The sequence below is a fragment of the Leptonychotes weddellii genome, chromosome 4 (genome assembly GCF_054177405.1).
Source record: "Leptonychotes weddellii isolate Sample4059 chromosome 4, ASM5417740v2, whole genome shotgun sequence".
NCBI classification, from domain to species: domain Eukaryota; kingdom Metazoa; phylum Chordata; class Mammalia; order Carnivora; family Phocidae; genus Leptonychotes; species Leptonychotes weddellii.
In genome coordinates this window covers 18,672,584-18,691,305 of record NC_138372.1, presented here as the reverse complement: position 1 = coordinate 18,691,305, position 18,722 = coordinate 18,672,584, and the positions used below count along the sequence as shown (strand labels likewise).

The following is an 18,722-nucleotide window of genomic DNA, read 5'->3' as shown; positions in this document are numbered from 1 at the left end:
AAAAAAATAAGGGGCGCCTGGGCGGCTCAGTCGTTAAGCGTCTGCCTTCGGCTCGGGTCATGATCCCAGAGTCCTGGGATCGAGCCCCGCATCAGGCTCCCTGCTCAGCGGGAGGCCTGCTTCTCCCTCTCCCACTCCCCCTGCTTGTGTTCCCTCTCTCGCTGTCTCTCTATCAAATAAATAAATAAAATCTTTTTAAAAAAATTTAATTAATTAATTAATTAATTAATTAATTAAAGACTCCTGGCTGGCTCAGTCGGTACAACATGTGACTCTTGATCTTAGGGTTATAAGTTTGAGCCCCACACTAGGTATAGAGATTACTTAATAAAATAAAAAATAAAATAAAATAAAATAATAAAATAAAATAAAATCTTGGGGCATCTGGGTAGCTCAGTCAGTTCAGCATCTGACTCTTGATTTCAGCTCAGGTCTTGATCTCAAGGTTGTGAGTTCAAGCCCTGCTTTGGGCTCCATGGTGTGGAGCCTACTAAAAACAAAACAAAACAAAAAACAACAACAAAAACCTTAAAAATAAATACATAAAAAAATAAAATTTAAACGAAAGTTAAAAATAAAAATTAGGAAAAAACGGGGGGAGGGGGCGTGCCTGGCTGGCTCAGTCAGTAGAGTGTCCGACTCTTGATCCCGGGGTTATGAGTTCAAGCCCCACGTTGGGCCTAGCGCGTCCTTTAAACAAGACAAAAACCCACATTTGCTTTGTTCACCTAGTCTAGGTAATATTTGTTGAAAAAAGAAGGAAGAGGGGCACCTGGGTGGCTCAGCTGGTTGAGCGTCTGCCTTCGGCTCAGGTCATGATCCCAGAGTCCTGGGATCGAGTCCCACGTCGGGGAGCCTGCTTCTCCCTCTCCGTCTACTGCTCTGCCTACTTGTGCTATCTCTCTCTCTCTCTGTCAAATAAATAAATAAAATCTTTAAAAAAAAAAAGAAAAGAAGAAAGAGCGGTAAGAGATGCTATTTCTGCCCTAAGGGAATCTAAGATCTACTCCAAGGCTTTCTGCTTTGGGTTTTCCCCCAAGAAGTAAAAAGGCCTTTCCTGCTAGCAAGGCCTTCCTGCTGCCCCCAGGCACGTAGCCGGGGCTCTAAAGCCCCTGGGGATGTGGTAATGAGGGGCAAGGCTCGTCCCCCTGAACACCTGTGAGAAGCAAATGAATCTCCCCACACTTCCTCCCTCACCAAGGGCCATGCTATGGGTCTCTCCACAGCAACCAAAGCCCAGGGAGGGGAGCAGGCCGGCATTCTGCAGTCAGAGCCAGATGGCTGGGTCTGTGACTGAAGCCCCGTGGCCGGCGGGGAAGGCCCCGGGGGCCGGCTTGAGCTACCGAGCAGGCTTTCGTGAGGGAAGGCCGGCATCGCCACCCGCCTTGCTGGGTCCTGACTGTTGGCCTTCCGTTGCCCCCACCTGTGGAGGAAACGGCGGCAGGGTGGGGTCTCCCCAGCTTCTAGGTCAGTGCAAGGTCAGCCACAGTGCCCAGGCCGTGGGTCACCGTAATCCCCACGTGACCATTTCTGTTCATGCCAGAGGCTTATGGAGCGCCCACCACCTACCAGCTGAGGGGCAGGCCGGAGGACACAGGAAGAGCTTGGCCTGAGGGCAGAGGGAGCAGGTGAAGTGGATAATCACCGAGTCCGTGTAAGAGGCACTGTGAGTCAAGTCTGGTGACTCTGGGGCCAGCCTGATCTCATTTTGAAACCTGGCCTGGTCACTTGTTGGCTTGTTTCTTTGAGGAAGCTGCCTAACCTCTCGGAGCCTCAGTTCCTCACTCAGTAATAATCGTATCAGACTTGTCAGATAGTGATGGGAATGAGAGATAGAAAGGCCGAACCCACAGCTCGAGGATTAATGGTATGACTGACGTCTATACTCGATCCCAGGGGGAACGTGTGGGGTGGGGGCTGGAGGCGGCATTCAAGGAAGCAACAAAAGGTGAAGCATAATTAAGCTGGATCAGGAGGAATGAGCCGTCTGGCTCACCAGGGAAAGAGGGACAGCGGTAGAGGGGGCTGTGTGAACAAAGCAAAGGCACAGAGGCCTGAACGCGCACAGCGTGGCGGGGCGGGGGGGGGGCTGGGGGGGCGGGGGCAGGTAGGCTAGGCTTGGCCTTGAGACTGCAAGTGAGCGCACCTCTGCGGGCAAGTTTTCAGGAACAGGGAAGATGATCCGTTTCCTGGCCACAACACTAAGTAACATTGATTCATGGGATCAGAAAGTTAGCCCCTTTTCAATTTTCTTTCAAGCCTTTGACTCCATCAAGAGGAAAACGCTTGACTTCTAATACCTAAGAGCTGTGATCAGGCCTTAAAGTGACTATTTCTGCAGGCAAGCGTAACCACCAAGAATCTGTAACATTGTTATGTTTTGTTTTGAAGATTATCTTCTATTAGGAGTAAGAGGCTTTCCGCTTACAAGGGTGATAGAAACTTTCTTTGTAAGATACATTTAAAAATGAAATGCTTAAAGGAAAATACTAAGGAAATGAAGGTACAAGGTGAGATGCAGAAAGCGTAAACATCATAAAGGCTGGACCCAAATGACCGAACTTCAGGAAGTGCTGCTGAGGCCACCAGGGAATCACCCAAATCCTAAGCCAGGGAGGGCTGGGGCCACATCTGGGTCTTGGAGAAACAACTGTGATTGCAGGGAGAAGCCAGGTGCTGGGGCCTGGTCAGCAGAGCCAATCCAGGTAGCAAATGGGGCAGGTCTGCCCTAGGGCAGTGGGCTTCAGAAGGACCTGGGGGGAGACACTCTGGGCACAGACAGGCTGCAGTCCGTGACCTGCTGGGTGGTGGCGGAGGGAGAGGCGGCCTTATGTCTGTTCTGTGAGCTGTAAACGTGTCTAGGTCAGGGTCTGTCGCTCTGATCTGGATGTTTCTATTGTCTCCCATCAGACTGGGAGCCTCTTGGGGGCAGTGTTGGCACCCCTTACCCCTTTTCCAACTTCCCAGAGTGTCTGGACTCTGTATGGCCCTGTAGGGAGACCCAGCTGCATGGGTCACCAGCTGACAAGTCAAGATCTCAGACCAGGGTGACCAACCGCCTTGGTTTGCCTATGACTGAGGGGTTTCCCAGGACACGAGACTGGAAGGAGCTGGTCAGCCCACCTCAGACGGTCCTTGTAGGGCGGCAGCCTTGGGCTAGAGCCTGTTGGGCTGGAGTTGCTGGCCTATGGGGCCGAAGTGAGAAGCCCACAGTCTGCATGGGCCCCAGTAATCATCAGTTCGTGTTTATATGAACAGCACCATCCACCTCGAAGCTGGTCCCCAGCCTTCTCGAAAAGGCTCAATGACCTTAGTCCTTTTCGAGAAAATATAGTTCACCCTGATTAGAAACCTCCTGGCCCCACCCTCAAATCTGGCTCCCGTTCAAGTTTCAGAGTTCAAAGGCCTCAACGATGTCACTTTCCAGGCATGGCAGCTGTTCGCAAAGGGAAGTCTCCAACCCTGACATTTAGGGCCCCAAGTGACTAATTCCACCCCATTCTCCAACCAGAATTTCTCTAATTCTTTGAAGTAGTCCTCCTGTTCCAGCTCATATGGCCTGCTCAGGGTTCTATGCCTGTCCCCGCTCCTTCCCCACCCCGGTCCTCTCCTCCTCTGTTCCACCTGCGGGGAGGGCTCCCTTCACACATATTCCCATGCCTGAACTCCACCCAAACCTTAAGCTTTGGCTCAAGGCATCTCTCCATGAAGCCTCTCCACATCCTCCAGGCAGAAGATGCTCCTGGCTTCTCTGATCCTCTTCCAAAGCCTACTGGTCCCTGGGGCAGCTGGTCACCCCTGCAGGCGTGGTCACACGCCACCCTGGACTGAGCTAGCCTGGAAACTGCCCGAAGGCAGGGTCAACATCAGATTTGTTTTTGGCCTCCCACCTCCTCCGCCTGTACTCAGGAGTCAGCATATAGAATTAACACATAAGTGATTAAAGCCATAATGCCTAATTGGGAGAAGTTCCAACTATCTCTCCATCGGTCACCTGGGGACAGCAAGGAGGGCCTCTACAGAGGCTCATCCATTCAGCCAACATCCCTGGACCCTCAAGCAGCAGACTAGGTGAACAAGACCCTCACTGTCCAGGAGAGGCTGCTGGGCCTGACCAACAACTTTGTAACAATCACCGTGCAGCACAGGGCCAAGAAAAGAAGGACAAGGAGCTCTGGGAATGTGTCATGGAAGGTCTGGCCCAACTGGGGTCATGAAAGCATCTCAGAGTACAGAGTATCTGGGTTGAGACATACGAATGAAGACAGTGTGGCCACCGAAGACCAGAGACGTGTCCCTGTGGCCATCTCAGAAGAGAAAGCAAGGGGTTTGGGAGTCAAGGCACACAGTCCATCTCCATGCCTCCACTCCCTGGCCATGTGTTCATCTGCCTCAGTTTCTGCATGAGCACAGCGGGGCTGTGGGGAGGTTTTGTGGGGATAATGGATGGGAAACACTCAGTACACCGTCAAGTGCTCCCCAAACATGGGGGATTACAGTTGTTATTATTACCCACACCGCTCACAGGAGGCCAGAGGATTCCAGGCGGCCAGCTCTCCAAGCTCAGGCTGAGCTGGATCATAATCCTGCCCATGATTAGCCCCAACTTGGAGGGAGGAGAAACGGGCTGCCACGGGGCCTCCCCCGTTGTCAGGTGGACTGCCCAGGTCAGACTGCAGGATGCTGAAGGAGCAGAGTCGGGTCTAGGAGGCCAAGCAGTGAGTGGCCCAGGGTCACAAGGGGGGAGGAAGCTGGCTGCAGGCAGAGGAAGACAGCAACCGAGGGCGTGGCCGAGGACAGGCCTAGGCAGAGGAATGAGACGCAGAACAAAGAGCAAGAGAATATCCTCCCCCTTCCTGCCCACCCTCCTGAGTTGCTCCAAAGAATCTGTGGACTGACTTCCAGTGCTGGATGCAGCAGGCTCTGACATTTACAGGCTACCGGGTCTCTTCAAGGCCAGTTAGATGTTTAAAAGCCTGTCTGAAAGCCACTCTGTTAGGGGAAGGAACTGACCACGGACCGGAAACCCCTGAGGTGTGCAAACAGCCACGTCACTTCTCCACAGGAAGGAGCTGGGGTGGAGCAAGCTGAGATTAAGGCCCTGGCCCCAGCACCCAGCCTCCCAGGGGGACCCACAATAGTCTAGGAGGAATCAAGGGCTGTCTGTGGCGCCTGGAAGCACAGGTTCTTTCTAGCCACACTGGCCTTCCTACTGTTCTTAAACATACCAGCTCGTTCAGCGCTCCAGGCTTTCGCTTTTACTATTTCTGGATTGCATATTACTGGCTCCCATCACACCATTCAGGGCTCCTCTCAAGGACCACCTCCTCCTAGAAGCTTTCCCAGATCACCTACTCTAAACAAGCCCACTCCCTACACCTACTGTGCTCTTCCTCCAGATACCCACACAGCTCAATTCCTCATCTCTTCACATCTTTGCTTCTTTGCTCAGAAGTCACCTCCTTCACGAAGCCTTCCCTGACCACCCTATTTAAAACCATATACCCTCCCCCAGCTCTCATCCTTCCTCCCTGCTTTCCTCTTTGACATCCCAGATGTTTAATTACTAACGGTCCTTCTCCTCCTGCTGGAACGTCAGCTCCAAGAGGGCAGGGGATTATTGTCCTATTTGTTCACTACTGTATCGTCAGCATCTAGAAAAGTGCCACCAATGTCTGACGAGAGAAGGAGTAAGTACACGAATGTTTAAGGGCAGAGACTCTGGTCAGACTCTATGAGATCTCATCCCAGCTCTTCCACCTACTGGGTGATCTTGGGCCACTTACTTTGCTCCTCTGAGACTCAATGTAACCAGTAAAAGGAGAATAACAACAGTCCTTGTCTCATGGGATTACTGGGGGATGAAATAAGAGCACGCATATAAAGAGGTGAAAAGCCCGCCGGGCCCCCCGTGAGCGCTCAGTACTAAGCTGGCGGCCACCACAGCCTTCATTTGCCAGCATCTCTTGCTTGCTTCGTTGCTCACTGGTTTATCAGGTGTTTCCACTCTGGTGTCCGCTCCAGCCGGCCTTACTTACTACCGCGCCCCCAGTGTCTGGCAAGGTGTGGGAAGAGAAACTCAGGCCTCCTCTCAAATCAAGGAGCGCGGAGCTAGGAGACACAGCTTCAGCCCGAGTAGGAGCCTCACCGATCTGTTTCTCCAGGGCGGCTGCCTCACAGACGGTGGCCCGGGGCAGGATCCCGGGGTCAGTGAAACTGGTCCGCAGCAGGCAGCTCATGACGAAGAAGAAGAGGATGGCAGCGATGATGGGGATGGCGAGCGTCAGCTGGCGGGCCAGGAAGGGACAGCTGTGGGGGGGGGAGAGAGAGAGATGAGCAGATACCCAGAGGGCTCCCCGCGGCACAGGGCTGCAGCACCAGGCAGGTGTTGTCAGCCCAGAAACACCCCGCATTCCCATCCGTGCAGAGAGCCTTTCCCTGAGGAAGAGGGACAGCTCCTAGGCCAGGGCCTCGGGCAGCCATCACTAAGTGATCCTTGCGCTTTCCCTCTGAGCCAATAGCAGACACGATCAATAGATCCCAGCACTTTTTTTTTAAATGAGCTAAGGAGAGGAATCTAGATCCCAGCATTCTTAACCCCTGCACTCAGCTGCAGCCTCAGAATCCTTCTAAACACAAAGCCTCAGGCAGCCACTACCAACTCGCTTGAGTCGACCATCCATGAAAATGTTCACTCACTCACTCACTCCACAAATACTTAGCGAGGTCTTACATACGCCAGGCAACACCTTCCCCAAACAGCAGTGAACAAGGGCGCTGTTCCCCAGCCGCCATGAGGCTCTGGTCTAGTGGGGAAAACAGACCTGTGGACAGAGAGGAGCCACATAGGACTGTGTGTGCTAACACGGGCAAGAGGAAGACAGCCGAACAGTCAGGGAAGTCTGGCTGAAGGAGATAATGCCTAAGCTAAAATCTGAGGAATGAAGAGCGTCAGCCAGGTGAAGGAGGTTAGGCGGAAGAGCATGGTCCAGTCACTGCCACTGTCATCCAAGGGCTGGCATCCCAAGTCAGCGCGTTCAGGTCCCCGAGCCTAGCTGGTCTGGAGAAGAGCCTGTGCACGGGCTCACTCTGAGGCCTGCCCACACGATTAACTGCTGTCGTCTGCTGTCTTCCCTCCCAGACTGAGAGCGGCACCTGATGGGGTGAGGAGCTGCTACTCGGGAAACGACAGGCCACTGGGAGGCCAGAATCAGCCAAGGAGCTGGCACAGCTGCAGAAAGCAGACCTGTGGACGTCTGCACCCTCCTTCCAGAGCCTCCATCGCCAGAGGCTCTGGCCTCCAGGGAGGTCCTTCCCTTGAAGAGCAGAAACTGCCAAGACCAAGGGCTCCAACGGGACCACACATTCTGCTCCAAACACCTCAGTGGTCCCTAGGTCCGAGCTTCAAACAAAGCTGGGCTGTGTCACCCACATGACCATCAGCCAGTTTGTGGATAGCCAGACTCTTTGCGGGATGGGGACTTGAAGTCTGAGACTTGTAGAACCCTCAGAAACACCAAGCCCTGGCTCCCTGATTTTATAGAGGGGGACTCTGAGGCCCACAGCTACATCCCAGGTCACGTAGCCAGCCAATGACAGGGCTGGGGCCTCCGGGCCCTCAGCAAATACTCTCTACTTTCACTCAACAAATATTTACTGTATTGAGTGCCTACTACACACCAGGCCCTGTTCCAGGCACTGAAGACATAACAGTGAGGAGAACTGAGACAGGCAACAAACTAACAGAAAGTATACACGGAGTATGTTCAGATGGTGGCAAGTGGTTCCAGAGAACAAGTAGTCAGGGAAGAGGAATAGGAGGGAGGGGAGTGGTTTGTTATGTTGACAGTCAGGGAAGGAGGGAAGAAAAGTGAGGGACTGAGCCATGAGACCATCTAAAGGAAGGGTATTCCAATCAGTGCGAAGGCCCTGAGGCAGGAATGTGCAAGGAGGCCAATGTGTCTGGAGGAGGATGCATGGGGAGGTGGGGGGAGTGGGAGGAGAGGGACAGAAAGGAAGCCCATTATCAGGGCGCTGGCTCTTATTCGGGAGAGCCAGGGAGGATTCGGGGGGGGGGGCACTGGGATCTGACTTAGAATTAAAGGGGCACTCTGGCCTCCGTGTGGCATGGGAAGTGGGACAGAAGCCAGGCACCCTGCTGACAGCCCTGTGCAATAATCCACCAAACCAAACAATGAAGCAAAACCCTTCTCAGCAAGAAAAAGCCCTAGAGAGCCACTCTCTCTTTCCCCAGAGCAATGGGAGAATGTGAGCTTGCTCACTCTCCAGTGTTCCCACGTGCCGGGTCCCTACTGAGGTTTCACCCCAGTTCAGACCCAGGGGTGCTCTCAGCCCAAACCCAAACCCTCCTGCCAACTCCACCAGCCCAAGTGAGGAAGAGCAGAGACAAGGCGAGATGATTCACAAGCCCTCCCAAACCCAGAAGTCCTCCTTTCTCCCTTCTCTGGGGGACAAATCTGTCACCAGTCAAGATACCCATGCAGCCCAGAAGATCCTGCTTCTGAACTGACTGAACCCCACGCTGCAGGGTCACAGGGGTCAACTTCCTCCTGCTCAGGCTGCAGCCCCAGGGCTACTGGAAAAGGAACTTTCAAAACACTCATGTGGGTCAGCCCAGTGAGATGGATCTGAAACTCAGCCCAGGGAACATGCTGGAGGCTGGGGGCTCCCCAGAGCTTCTGCTTGTTATATTATCCTGGAACTTCTTATCCACCCTGACTCAGAAAGGAAGGGGTAAAGGGAGAAGCTAATTCATACGAAGTCCTCACCTTGCTTCAAGGGGAAACCCAGGGTTGCAGATACATGATCTGGCAGCTGGAAAGGGGGTGGTGTCTTTGTGGAAGTCTCAGCGTGGCCAAGTCTTAGCGTGGCCACAGGCCCTTAGGAAGTGCTTTATGGTGAAGCCGACAGCTAACAGCAGCATCCAGCATTAAGTGCTCGTTCCTGGTTAAAAGCTTACATACATGACCTTGTGCCACCCTCATGATGACCTATTATAAATCCCATTTTATAGACGAGGGCACTGGGGCCCTGAGGTGAAGGGACTGCCCCGAGGTCATGCAGTCTGCAGGTGGTGCAGGCTGGGGCTGGAACCAGGTCTGTTGGCTCCGGAGGAGTTGTTCACCACACCGCACAGTTAAGGAAGACCACAAAGGATGGAGAGAACTAGGAGGGGAAGTGTGAGTGTGTGTGCAAAAGACTCACACAGCAGATGGCTCAAGCTAGAGACCAAGTTTTCCAAGCAGCAAAACTTCCGATATGAAAATGCAACCCTGGGAAGTGACAAGCATCCCCTCTTCCAACCAGAAAATGGAGATACTGTGTGGACCAATCCTGGGTCACTGGGGATCAAAAGCCCCCAAGGGGGCAAATAAGACCTGTCACACCAAAGCACTCTGGACTCTGGAGAAATAACAAGGCCCTGCAGCTGTTCCTGCCGTGGGACAGGCGGGGGGCGGGGGGGGGGGCGGTGTATGCTCCAGAATGTTGAGAAGGCAAAGAAAACCAGGAGGTCAGAGGTGGGGGGCAGGGGCTTGGCGGAGTCTGAGGAAAGGCTGGGAAGTGCTGGGGAAGCTAAGGAAGGTGTTGGAGAGAGGAGGGAGGCCTGAGAGGCCCAGAGCTGTTTGGGAAGATTGCCTGAGGGCCTAGAGGGAGAAAGACTGAGGGGAAAGCAAGGGGGGAAAGGTCTGCGCTAGAGAGATAAGAGGGGACCCCAGAGGGGACCCAAAGGCAGCCAGGAGATTTGTAATGGGGAGCATAAAGCCAAAGGACACGGAAGAAATTCAGAAGTTGTCTGGAAGGGACAGAAAGCAAAGACGCTTCGAGGGGTCGGAAAGAAGCTGGGGGGGGGGGGCGGGTAGTGGGCAAGGAGGTCCGGGAGGACTGAGCCAGGTTCTGAGAGGGCACTGAGGGTGGGGCTGTGAAGGCCATGGGAGGGCGGTGCTCCTGGCAGAGGCTGGGTGCCAGGGAAAGGCAGTGAAGGATGGGGGAACGGGCCACAGAGGACGGGGCATCCGGATGGGCGAGGGAGGATGGGGGTAGGTAGGTGGAGAGGGCCCGGGAGGGCAGAGGAGAGATGCCAGGAGACTGGGAAGGCCTGGGGGCAGATCCCGAGCGGAGGGCGCAGGGCACAGGCCCCGGGGGAGCTGGGAGGGGCGGGTGCCTGGCAGGTGCAGGGAAGGGTGGAGCGCCCGGGGACGTGGGAGAGGAGCGGCGGCCCAGCGGGGGCCCAGAGGGGCTGGAGTGCCCACGCAGGACCCGCGCAGGTGGGGTGCGCGGCAGGGGGCGGAGGGGGCCGGAGGGGACCGGGCGGCCGAGGGGGCGGGGCCGGGGGCGCCGCGGGACTCACTCGAAGACGAAGAAGAGGACGGTGGTGGTGAGGATGAGCAGCAACGTGAGCGCGAAGACGCCGCCGTGGCCGGCCAGCATGAGGCGGCCGCCGCAGTAGAAGCGGTTGCGGCCCGGGAACACTTCCCACTTGCGCCGGGGGCGGCGGCCGATGCTCCCGCTGCCGCTGCCGCTGCTACTCCAGCGGGGCGCAGCGGCGGGCGGCGGGGGCCCGGGGCCCGGGCCGGGGGGCGCGGCGGGGCCGGGGCGGCGCGCCCCAGGGGAGGCGGGCGGCGGGGCGGCCCCGGGGCTGATCTGCTGGTACTCGCAGTCCTTCATGCGGCCGGCCGCGGGCCTCGGCTCGGCGCCCCGCGGGCCGGCCGGGCCGCACCGGGACCGGGGCCGAGCAGCGGAGGTGGTGCTGGTGGCGGCGGCGGCGGTGGCGGCGGCGGCGGCGCGCGGCGCTCGCTCGCTGGGGGCGGCCCCGCCGCTGCCCCGCCCCGCCCCCCGCCCGGCGCGGCCTCCCGCCGCAGCGCCCCCTCCGCCTGGGCCCGGGATGGCGCTCGCGCCCCGCGGCCAGGTCCGGCTCCGCTGCGGGGCCCTGTCCTGTCCCTGCCGACCCTGAGCCGCGGCGGTCCCCTCTGCACAACGACGGGGCTGCAGATGCGCGCTCCCGGGAGCTTTCTGTTGTTTTGCAATGAAAGCATTTGTTGGGCGTCCCCTGGGTGCCAGGCACCTTGCCAAGGGCCGAGATTCGAGTGGTGGACTTCTTGATCTACTTCTGACGATCTGTAATTCCAGGGCCAGGCTTCACCCATCTCTGAGGACTGACCGGATAGGTATTTCGGGCGGTGGGGGGGGTGGGGCAGGCAGGCAGGGATAGGGGTGGGGGGGACAGTCTGCTGTGAAACAAAACCAGGGGCCTGTTAACTACTATCTTGAAGTTCAAAGTGCCTAGGGGGTATGTGCGGCACATCCTCTGGCCTCCCTCACCCAGCTCTGTGATCTGGACCCAGACCAAGGATTTTCTAGCTATCCGGGTTGATGTAGGGTTGATGCCACAGTATTTTTCAAGAATTTTGGGTGTATTCATTTTCCAAATTGCTGTGTAACAAATTATCACAAATTTAGTGGCTTAAAACAACACACATTATTGTTTCATAGGTTCCAGCTCAGGAGTGCCAGCCTGGTCAGCTGAATCCTTTGCTCTGAGTCTCAGAAGGCTGTAATCAAGGTATCAGCAAGGCTGCATCCTCATCTGGAGACTCAACTGGGGAAGAATCCACCTGCAAGCCCATTCAGGTTTTGTTGGCAGAACGTATTTCCTTTCAACTGTATGACTCAGGGCCTGGGGTTTTTGCTGGCTGTCAGCAAAACAGCAAAACAGTTCCGGAGGCCATCTGCAGTCCCCAGGGGTTACCGCAGTTCCTTGCCATGTGGGCTTCTCCAACATGGCTGCTTACTTTATCAGGCCCACAAGGAGAGTCTCTAGTTCCAGTCTGCTAAGACAGGGTTTCACGTAATGAAACTTATTATGTATGTAGTGGGAGTGACTACTTTCCCATCACTTCTGCCATATTCTATAGGTTAGAAGAAAGTCACAGGTCCCACTTGAACTCAAAAAGAGGATCACACCTTTGTGTGAATACCAGGAGGCAGGAATCACTGGGGGTTACCTTAGGTTCTGTCCACCACATTGGGATTACTGGAAAACCCAAGGAAAAGTATAAGAAAAGAGAGAGCTGGAGACTAGTATAGGAGAGAGTAAGAAACAAAATCAAAACACATGATGCAGGGGCACCTGGGTGACTCAGCTGGTTGAGCATCCGACTCTTGGTTTCAGCTCAGGTCATGACCTCAGGGTTGTGATATCAAGTCCCAGGTTGGGTTCCACGCTTGGCACGGAGTCTGCTTGTGATTCTCTCTCTCCCTCTCCCTCTGCCCCTCCCCCCTGCACCCTCTCACTCTCTCTAAGATAAATCAATCTTAAAAAAAAAAAATACATAATGCAGAGGGATAGAAAGGTAACAACAGTGACCTCAAGGATCACTAATTGTTACACATGCCAGAGGCTGCCCAGCCATGCCCTTGGTGCCAAAGATTCTGGGTTTGATGAGCCCCACCTTGGAGTGAATCACGTTGTGGGCTTCCTCCCCTCTTGTTCCTTGGCTGTAGAACAAAGTTAAAAACTGGACATACTGGTTTCAGTATAGATTCCTGTTGTCCCACCCAACTGGGTTCTTTTGCAACCCTAAACCTTTGCTTGCTCCTTGTCACTACAGAAACTCAAACTATCTTGCTTGATTTCAGCTTCCCTCCTCTCTACCTCATAATTTTTCCCTATTTGCATTGATCCTTGCCTCTCATCTTAAAGATGTGGGCCTCTTTCTGCCCATGGCCAGCCCTCCATTCATGTCCTACTTCTCTCTCTGTTCATAGAGACTGCAAACACATGCTCCATTCTCTATCTATTAAAAAGCAGGGGGCACCTGAGTGGCTCAGTTGGTTAAGCCTCAGACTCTTGATTTCGGCTCACGTCATGATCTCAGGATCCTGAGATCGAGCCCCACATTGGGCTCAACGCTGGCCGTGGAGCCTAAAATTCTCTCTTCCTCTCCCTCTGCTCCTCCCCCTACTTGTGCATGGGCATGCATGCTCTCTCTCTCTCAAATAAATAAATCTTTAAAAACAAACAAACAAATAAAGAGCAAAACTAAACTAAAATAGCAACAATAGAAACAGCATTCCATGTTGGCTGCCTCCTCACTCTAGTGTCAGGTTTATCTTTTTCTCTCTCATTTAAAGAGTAGCTCTCACTTCCATGTCACCTATTCACTTACTACTTTTTAAATTTAGCCTCTGTCTACATCACTCCCCTAAAACTTCTATCTTGGGGCACCTGGCTGGCTCAGTGGGTAGAGCATGCAACTCTTGGTCTCAGGGTTGTAACTTAAGGCCCCACATTGGGTGTAGAGATTACTTAAAAATAAAATCTTTTAAAAAACCCACAGGGGGGCGCCTGGGTGGCTCAGTTGGTTGAGCGACTGCCTTCGGCTCAGGTCATGATCCTGGAGTCCCAGGATCGAGTCCCGCATCGGGCTTCCTGCTCGGCAGGGAGTCTGCTTCGTCCTCTGACCCTATCCCCTCTCAGGTGTTCTCTCTCTCATTCTCTCTCTCTCAAATAAATAAAAATAAAATCTTTAAAAAAACCCACCGGGGCGCCTGGGTGGCTCAGTTGGTTAAGCGACTGCCTTCAGCTCAGGTCATGATCCTGGAGTCCCGGGATCGAGTCCCGCATCGGGCTCCCTGCTCAGCGGGGAGTCTGCTTCTCCCTCTGCTTCTCCCCCTCTCATGCTCTCTCTCTCTATCTCATTCTCTCTCTCAAATAAATAAATAAAATCTTTAAAAAAAAACAACCCACCTTCTATCTTAAATGTCACCAGTGGCCCATTTAGTGTGACATAAACTACTCATTCTCACCAACACTCACAGTTCCCAGCCTCTCTTACAGATGGGTGTGACCAAGTGAATGAATTCTGGCTAATGGAAGGCAAGTGAAAGTGACAAGCTGGCTCATAAAACTCCCCGGTGCTGATCTTTGCTCCCGTTCCCACCTGCTAGCCGAATGAAGGAGACTGAGTCAAACCAGATGTGCCCATTCCAAATATCAGGGTCCCACTCCTCCTCCATCACCTGAAAGACTTAATAAGACTGCATTCAAGGGGCACCTGGGTGGCTCAGTCGTTTAAGCATCTGCCTTTGGCTCAGGTCACGATCCCAGGGTCCTGGGATCAAGTCTAATGTCGGGCTCGCTGCTCAGTGGGGAGTGTGCTTCTCCCTCTCCCTCTGCCTGACACTCCCCACCCCCCCAGCTTGTGCTCTCTCTCTGTCAAATAAATAAAGTCTTTAAAAAAATAAGACTGAATTCAACTGTTCTAAATCTGCAACATGTGCAATATTCTATTTGTAGCAAATAAATCTGGGGCTAGGAGAAATAAGAGATTCTCTTATGGTTATCCTGGAAGCTCTATGACTCTCTGACCATGACTTAGGTTGAGAGTTTAAAGACCCAAGCTTGTCATCTTCTTCGTGCAAGGACTCTGATGCATTCACAAGCATTCTTGCCATACCAAGTCCCCATAGTCATCATCACTGCCATAATAGTCTAGTGCAACACTTGGGTGCCCAAGGCACTTGCTTGAGTTGGCAAGTCATCCCAAATAACCACAAGTGATAATTTGATTAATCATGATGCCACAGCATGCCGTGGATTAGTTGCATTGCATTTCTCATTGGCAAGGAGCTCAGCACATTGAAACCCAATGACACAACCAAACCAGATCCGTGTTCCCATCTTTTGAGGTCTATTTCCTGGGACCCCCCTCCTAGTACCAATTTCTGTATCAGTCAGGGTCCAGCCAATGAGTCAGAAGCTATACCAGTCATTGGACAGAGAGAGTTTAATATAAAGAATAGCTGGAAGAGTTAACTCGGTACAAAGCTGTTAACTAACTGTCTTTTTACAACTCTGAGATACCATGGAGCAGCAACAGCAGGAGGCATCTATACCTCATAGAGCTAGGAGAACAAAGGGAAGCATCTGGAATTATGAAAACTTAGAAGATTAGAAGAGGGGCTCCACAGAGCTGAAACTCAGACCTCTAAGTCTGGTGCTGGTGTCTGGTGTCTGAGAGGGAGGAAGGACCAACACCGCTGAGGACAGTGCCACCTGGCTGATGCTGGTGTCTCTGACTGCGACACCATGAAGCTGGTTCTGCAAAACCAGCTGTTGAAAAACTCTGCAAAGTGGATTCAGCTGCTGCTACAGGAAGGCCCGGCTGCTGCCCAGGTGAAGGAGCTTTGCTAGAGTGACCTCACAGGAAAAGGAAGCGAACAGAGGGAGGGAGCTTCCCTTCCTCCTCTGGACTCACTATCTCCCTCTGGTGGCCCTTACCGGCAGAGCCACACACAGAGCCAGCTGACAAAGCAGAAATGGATTTGCTGAGTCCCAGCTCCAGTATCTCATAGTAGAAAGCAGAAGAGTGGGCTTAGAGCTGAGAGACAATAACCTACTAACTAGCATGGGCGCTTTTATAAAGCATTAGAAGAAAGAGGTGAACTTAGGTGAGAATTAGCTGGTTTTCAAGCAGAGGTGGAAGGGAAATAAAGTCCAGAGATAATGGGCCTTTCAGAGTCAGAAAAGCTGACTGCTTCTAGACAACAAGTAGTCTAAGATTGAAAAAGGTCTTGGAAGATGTGAACACCTGTAAGGCAAATATCAGCTTATTATTTCACATGACTTTGGTGTAGCCATCATTACATTAAGAGTGAGGCAAGGGGGAGCGCCTGGGTGGCTCAGTTGGTGAAGCATCTGCCTTCCATTCAGGTCATGACGCCGGGGTCCTAGGATCGAGCCCCACATCAGGTGCCCTGCTCAGCGGGGAGCCTGCTTCTCCCTCTCCCTCTGTGCCGCCACCCCCCCCCCCGCTCATGCTCTCTCTTTCTCTCTCTTTTTTTTTTAAAGATTTTATTTATTTATTTGAGAGAGAGAGAACACCTGAGAGGGGATAGGGTCAGAGGACGAAGCAGACTCCCTGCCGAGCAGGGAGCCCGATGCGGGACTCGATCCCGGGACTCCAGGATCATGACCTGAGCCGAAGGCAGTCGCTTAACCAACTGAGCCACCCAGGCGCCCTCTCTCTTTCTCTCTTAAATAAATAAATAAAATCTTTAAAAAAGAGTGAGGCAAGGGGTGGGGCACCATGGATGGCTCAGTAGGTTAAGCACCCAACTCTTTTTTTTTTTAAAGTTATTTATTTATTTATTGAGAGGGAGAGAGAATGATAGAGAGAGAGCATGAGAGGGAGGAGGGTCAGAGGGAGAAGCAGACTCCCTGCTGAGCAGGGAGCTTGATGTGGGACTCGATCCTGGGACTCCAGGATCATGACCTTAGCCGAAGGCAGTCGCTTAACCAACTGAGCCACCAAGGCGCCCCAAGCACCCAACTCTTGATTTCAGCTCAGGCTGTGATCTCAGAGTTGTGAGATCCAGCTCTCTGTCAGGCTCTGTGCTCAGCGCAGAGTCTGCTTGAGATTCTCTCCCTCTCCCTCTGCCCCTCCCCCACTCACATACACCTGTGCTCTTTCTCTCTCTCTCTCAATAAATAAATAGGGGCGCCTGGGTGACTCAGTTGTTAAGCGTCTGCCTTCGGCTCACGTCATGATCCCAGGGTCCTGGGATCGAGTCCCGCATCGGACTCTGCTCGGCAGGAAGCCTGCTTCTCCCTCTCCCACTCCTCCTGCTTGTGTTCCCTCTCTCGCTGTGTCTCTCTCTGTCAAATAAATAAATAAAATGTTAATAAATAAATAAATAAAATCTTTAAAAGAAGAGGCAAGGGTGTCAAAGCAAATATAGAAGCTTGAGAATTCTGTCTAAGAAAGAGCTTGAGGGTGGTTAGTGTCACATGGATCTGACTGGAAGCAAATAGAAACCTGTTGTATTAATTTTTCGGTCAGTCTGGCTAAGCCACACAGTCCACAGATATGTGGTCGAGTACTATTCTAGATGTTTTTGTGAAGGTATTTGTAAAGTGAGATTAACATTTTTTAAAATATTTTTTTAAGTAATCTCCACACCCAGTGGGGGGCTCGAACTCATGACCCCAAGGTCAAGAGTCACATGCTCCACCAACTGAACCACCCAGGCACCCCATAAGGTGAGATTAATACTTAAATCAGTAGACTTTAGTAAAGCAGATTGTTCTCCATAAAGTAGGTGAGCCTTGTCCAATCAGTCGAAGGCCTTAATAGAAAAAAAGATTGACTTCCCCTAAGAAAGAGGGGATTCTGCCAGCAGACTTGAATAACAATATCAGCTCCTCCATGGTCTCTGGCTTCTGGCCTACCCTGCAGATTTTGGCCTTGCCAGCCTCTACAATCATGAGCCAGTTATCTCCCCTGCACTCATATCTGTACACACACACAAATATACATATACAACCCATTAGTTATGTTTCTCTGGAGAACTCTGACTTATACATCAAAAAGGTTTTGAGGTAACTGTATTGCCAGAGAAACCATGAGCCCAAATTTTAAAAAGCCTTTGTCTGCCTAAAATTCATATGAAATCTTAAGGGGTGCTTGAATAGGCAAAACAATTTTGAACAAGAAGAATAAAATTGGGGGTCTCATACTTCCTGATTTCAAAATGTACTACAAAGCTACAGGAAACAAAACAGTATGGTACTGGCATAAAGACAGACATATAGGCCAATGGAATAAAATAAAAGAGCCTAGAAATAAACCCTTGCATGGATGGTCAAATAATTTTGACAAGGGCTCCAAGACCAGTCAATGGGGAAAAGACAGTCTTTTCAACAAATGGTGCTGGGAAAACTGGAGATCCATGTGCAAAAGAATGAAGTTAGATTTGTATCTCACACCACATACAAAAACTAACCCCCGATGGATAAAAGACCTAAACATAAGAGCTAAAACCATAAAACTCTTAGAGGAAAACAAAGAGCAAAACTTCATGACACTGGATTTGGTGATGATTTCTTGCATATGACACTGAAAGTACGGGCAACAAGAGAAAAATAGGTAAATTGGATTTCATCAAAATTAAAACCTTTTATGCATCAAATGACACTATGACCAGAGTGATAAGGCAACCAGGCAACCTACGGAATGGGAGAAAATATTTGCAAATCATATATCTGATTAATATCCAAAATATATAAAGAAGTTCAGCAACTCAAACAACAAAAAACAAGTGACCTGATTTAAAAATGGGCAAAGGATCTGAATAAACATTTCTCCAAAGATACATATTTCATGTGCCAGTAAGCACATGAAAAGATGCTCAACATCACTTATCATTAGGGAATACAAATCAAAATGACAATGAGACACCACCTCACCCTCACTAGGATGGCTACTATTTAAAACAAAACAAAACAGGGGTGCCTGGCTGGCTCAGTCACAGAGCATGCCACTCTTAATCTCAGGGTCGTGAGTTCAAGTCCCATGTTGGGTGTGCAACCTATTTAAAAAAATAAAACAAGTGTTGGTGAGGATGTGGAGAAATGTGAACCCTTGTGCATCGCTAGTGGGAATGTAAAATGGTGCAGCTGCTGTGGAAAACAGCACAACAGTTCCTCAAAAAATTAAACATAGAATTACCATATAATCCAGAAATTCCTATTCTGGGTATATACCCAAAACAATTGAGCAGGGACTTGAACAGATATTTGTCTACCAATGTTCATAGCAGCATTATTCATAATAGCCAAAAGGTGGAAGCAACCAAAATATCCATTGACAGATGAATGGATAAACAAAATGTGGTGTATTCCTACAATGGAATGTTATTCA

General features: G+C 51.8%; 1 protein-coding gene and 1 long non-coding RNA gene across 2 annotated transcripts in view; one reads left to right on the top strand and one right to left on the bottom strand.

Annotated features, from left to right (window-relative positions):
• ZDHHC18 (zDHHC palmitoyltransferase 18) overlaps positions 1–10,792 on the bottom strand; it is a 23,416-nt gene extending 12,624 nt beyond the window's left edge. The window contains exons 1-2 of the mRNA XM_006739557.3: positions 10,370–10,792; positions 6,149–6,309 (exon numbers count right to left, since the gene is read on the bottom strand). Of these exons, the coding sequence (XP_006739620.2) occupies positions 6,149–6,309; positions 10,370–10,686 (478 nt within the window). The 5' untranslated portion in view covers positions 10,687–10,792. The remainder of the gene's footprint in view (positions 1–6,148; positions 6,310–10,369) is intronic.
• A 90-nt stretch (positions 10,793–10,882) lies between these two features.
• On the top strand, positions 10,883–15,782 carry LOC145721208 (uncharacterized). The gene is made up of 3 exons (XR_014144746.1): positions 10,883–11,186; positions 11,512–13,406; positions 13,610–15,782. It is a non-coding gene; the product is annotated as an uncharacterized LOC145721208 (long non-coding RNA).
• The last annotated feature ends 2,940 nt before the right edge of the window (positions 15,783–18,722 follow it).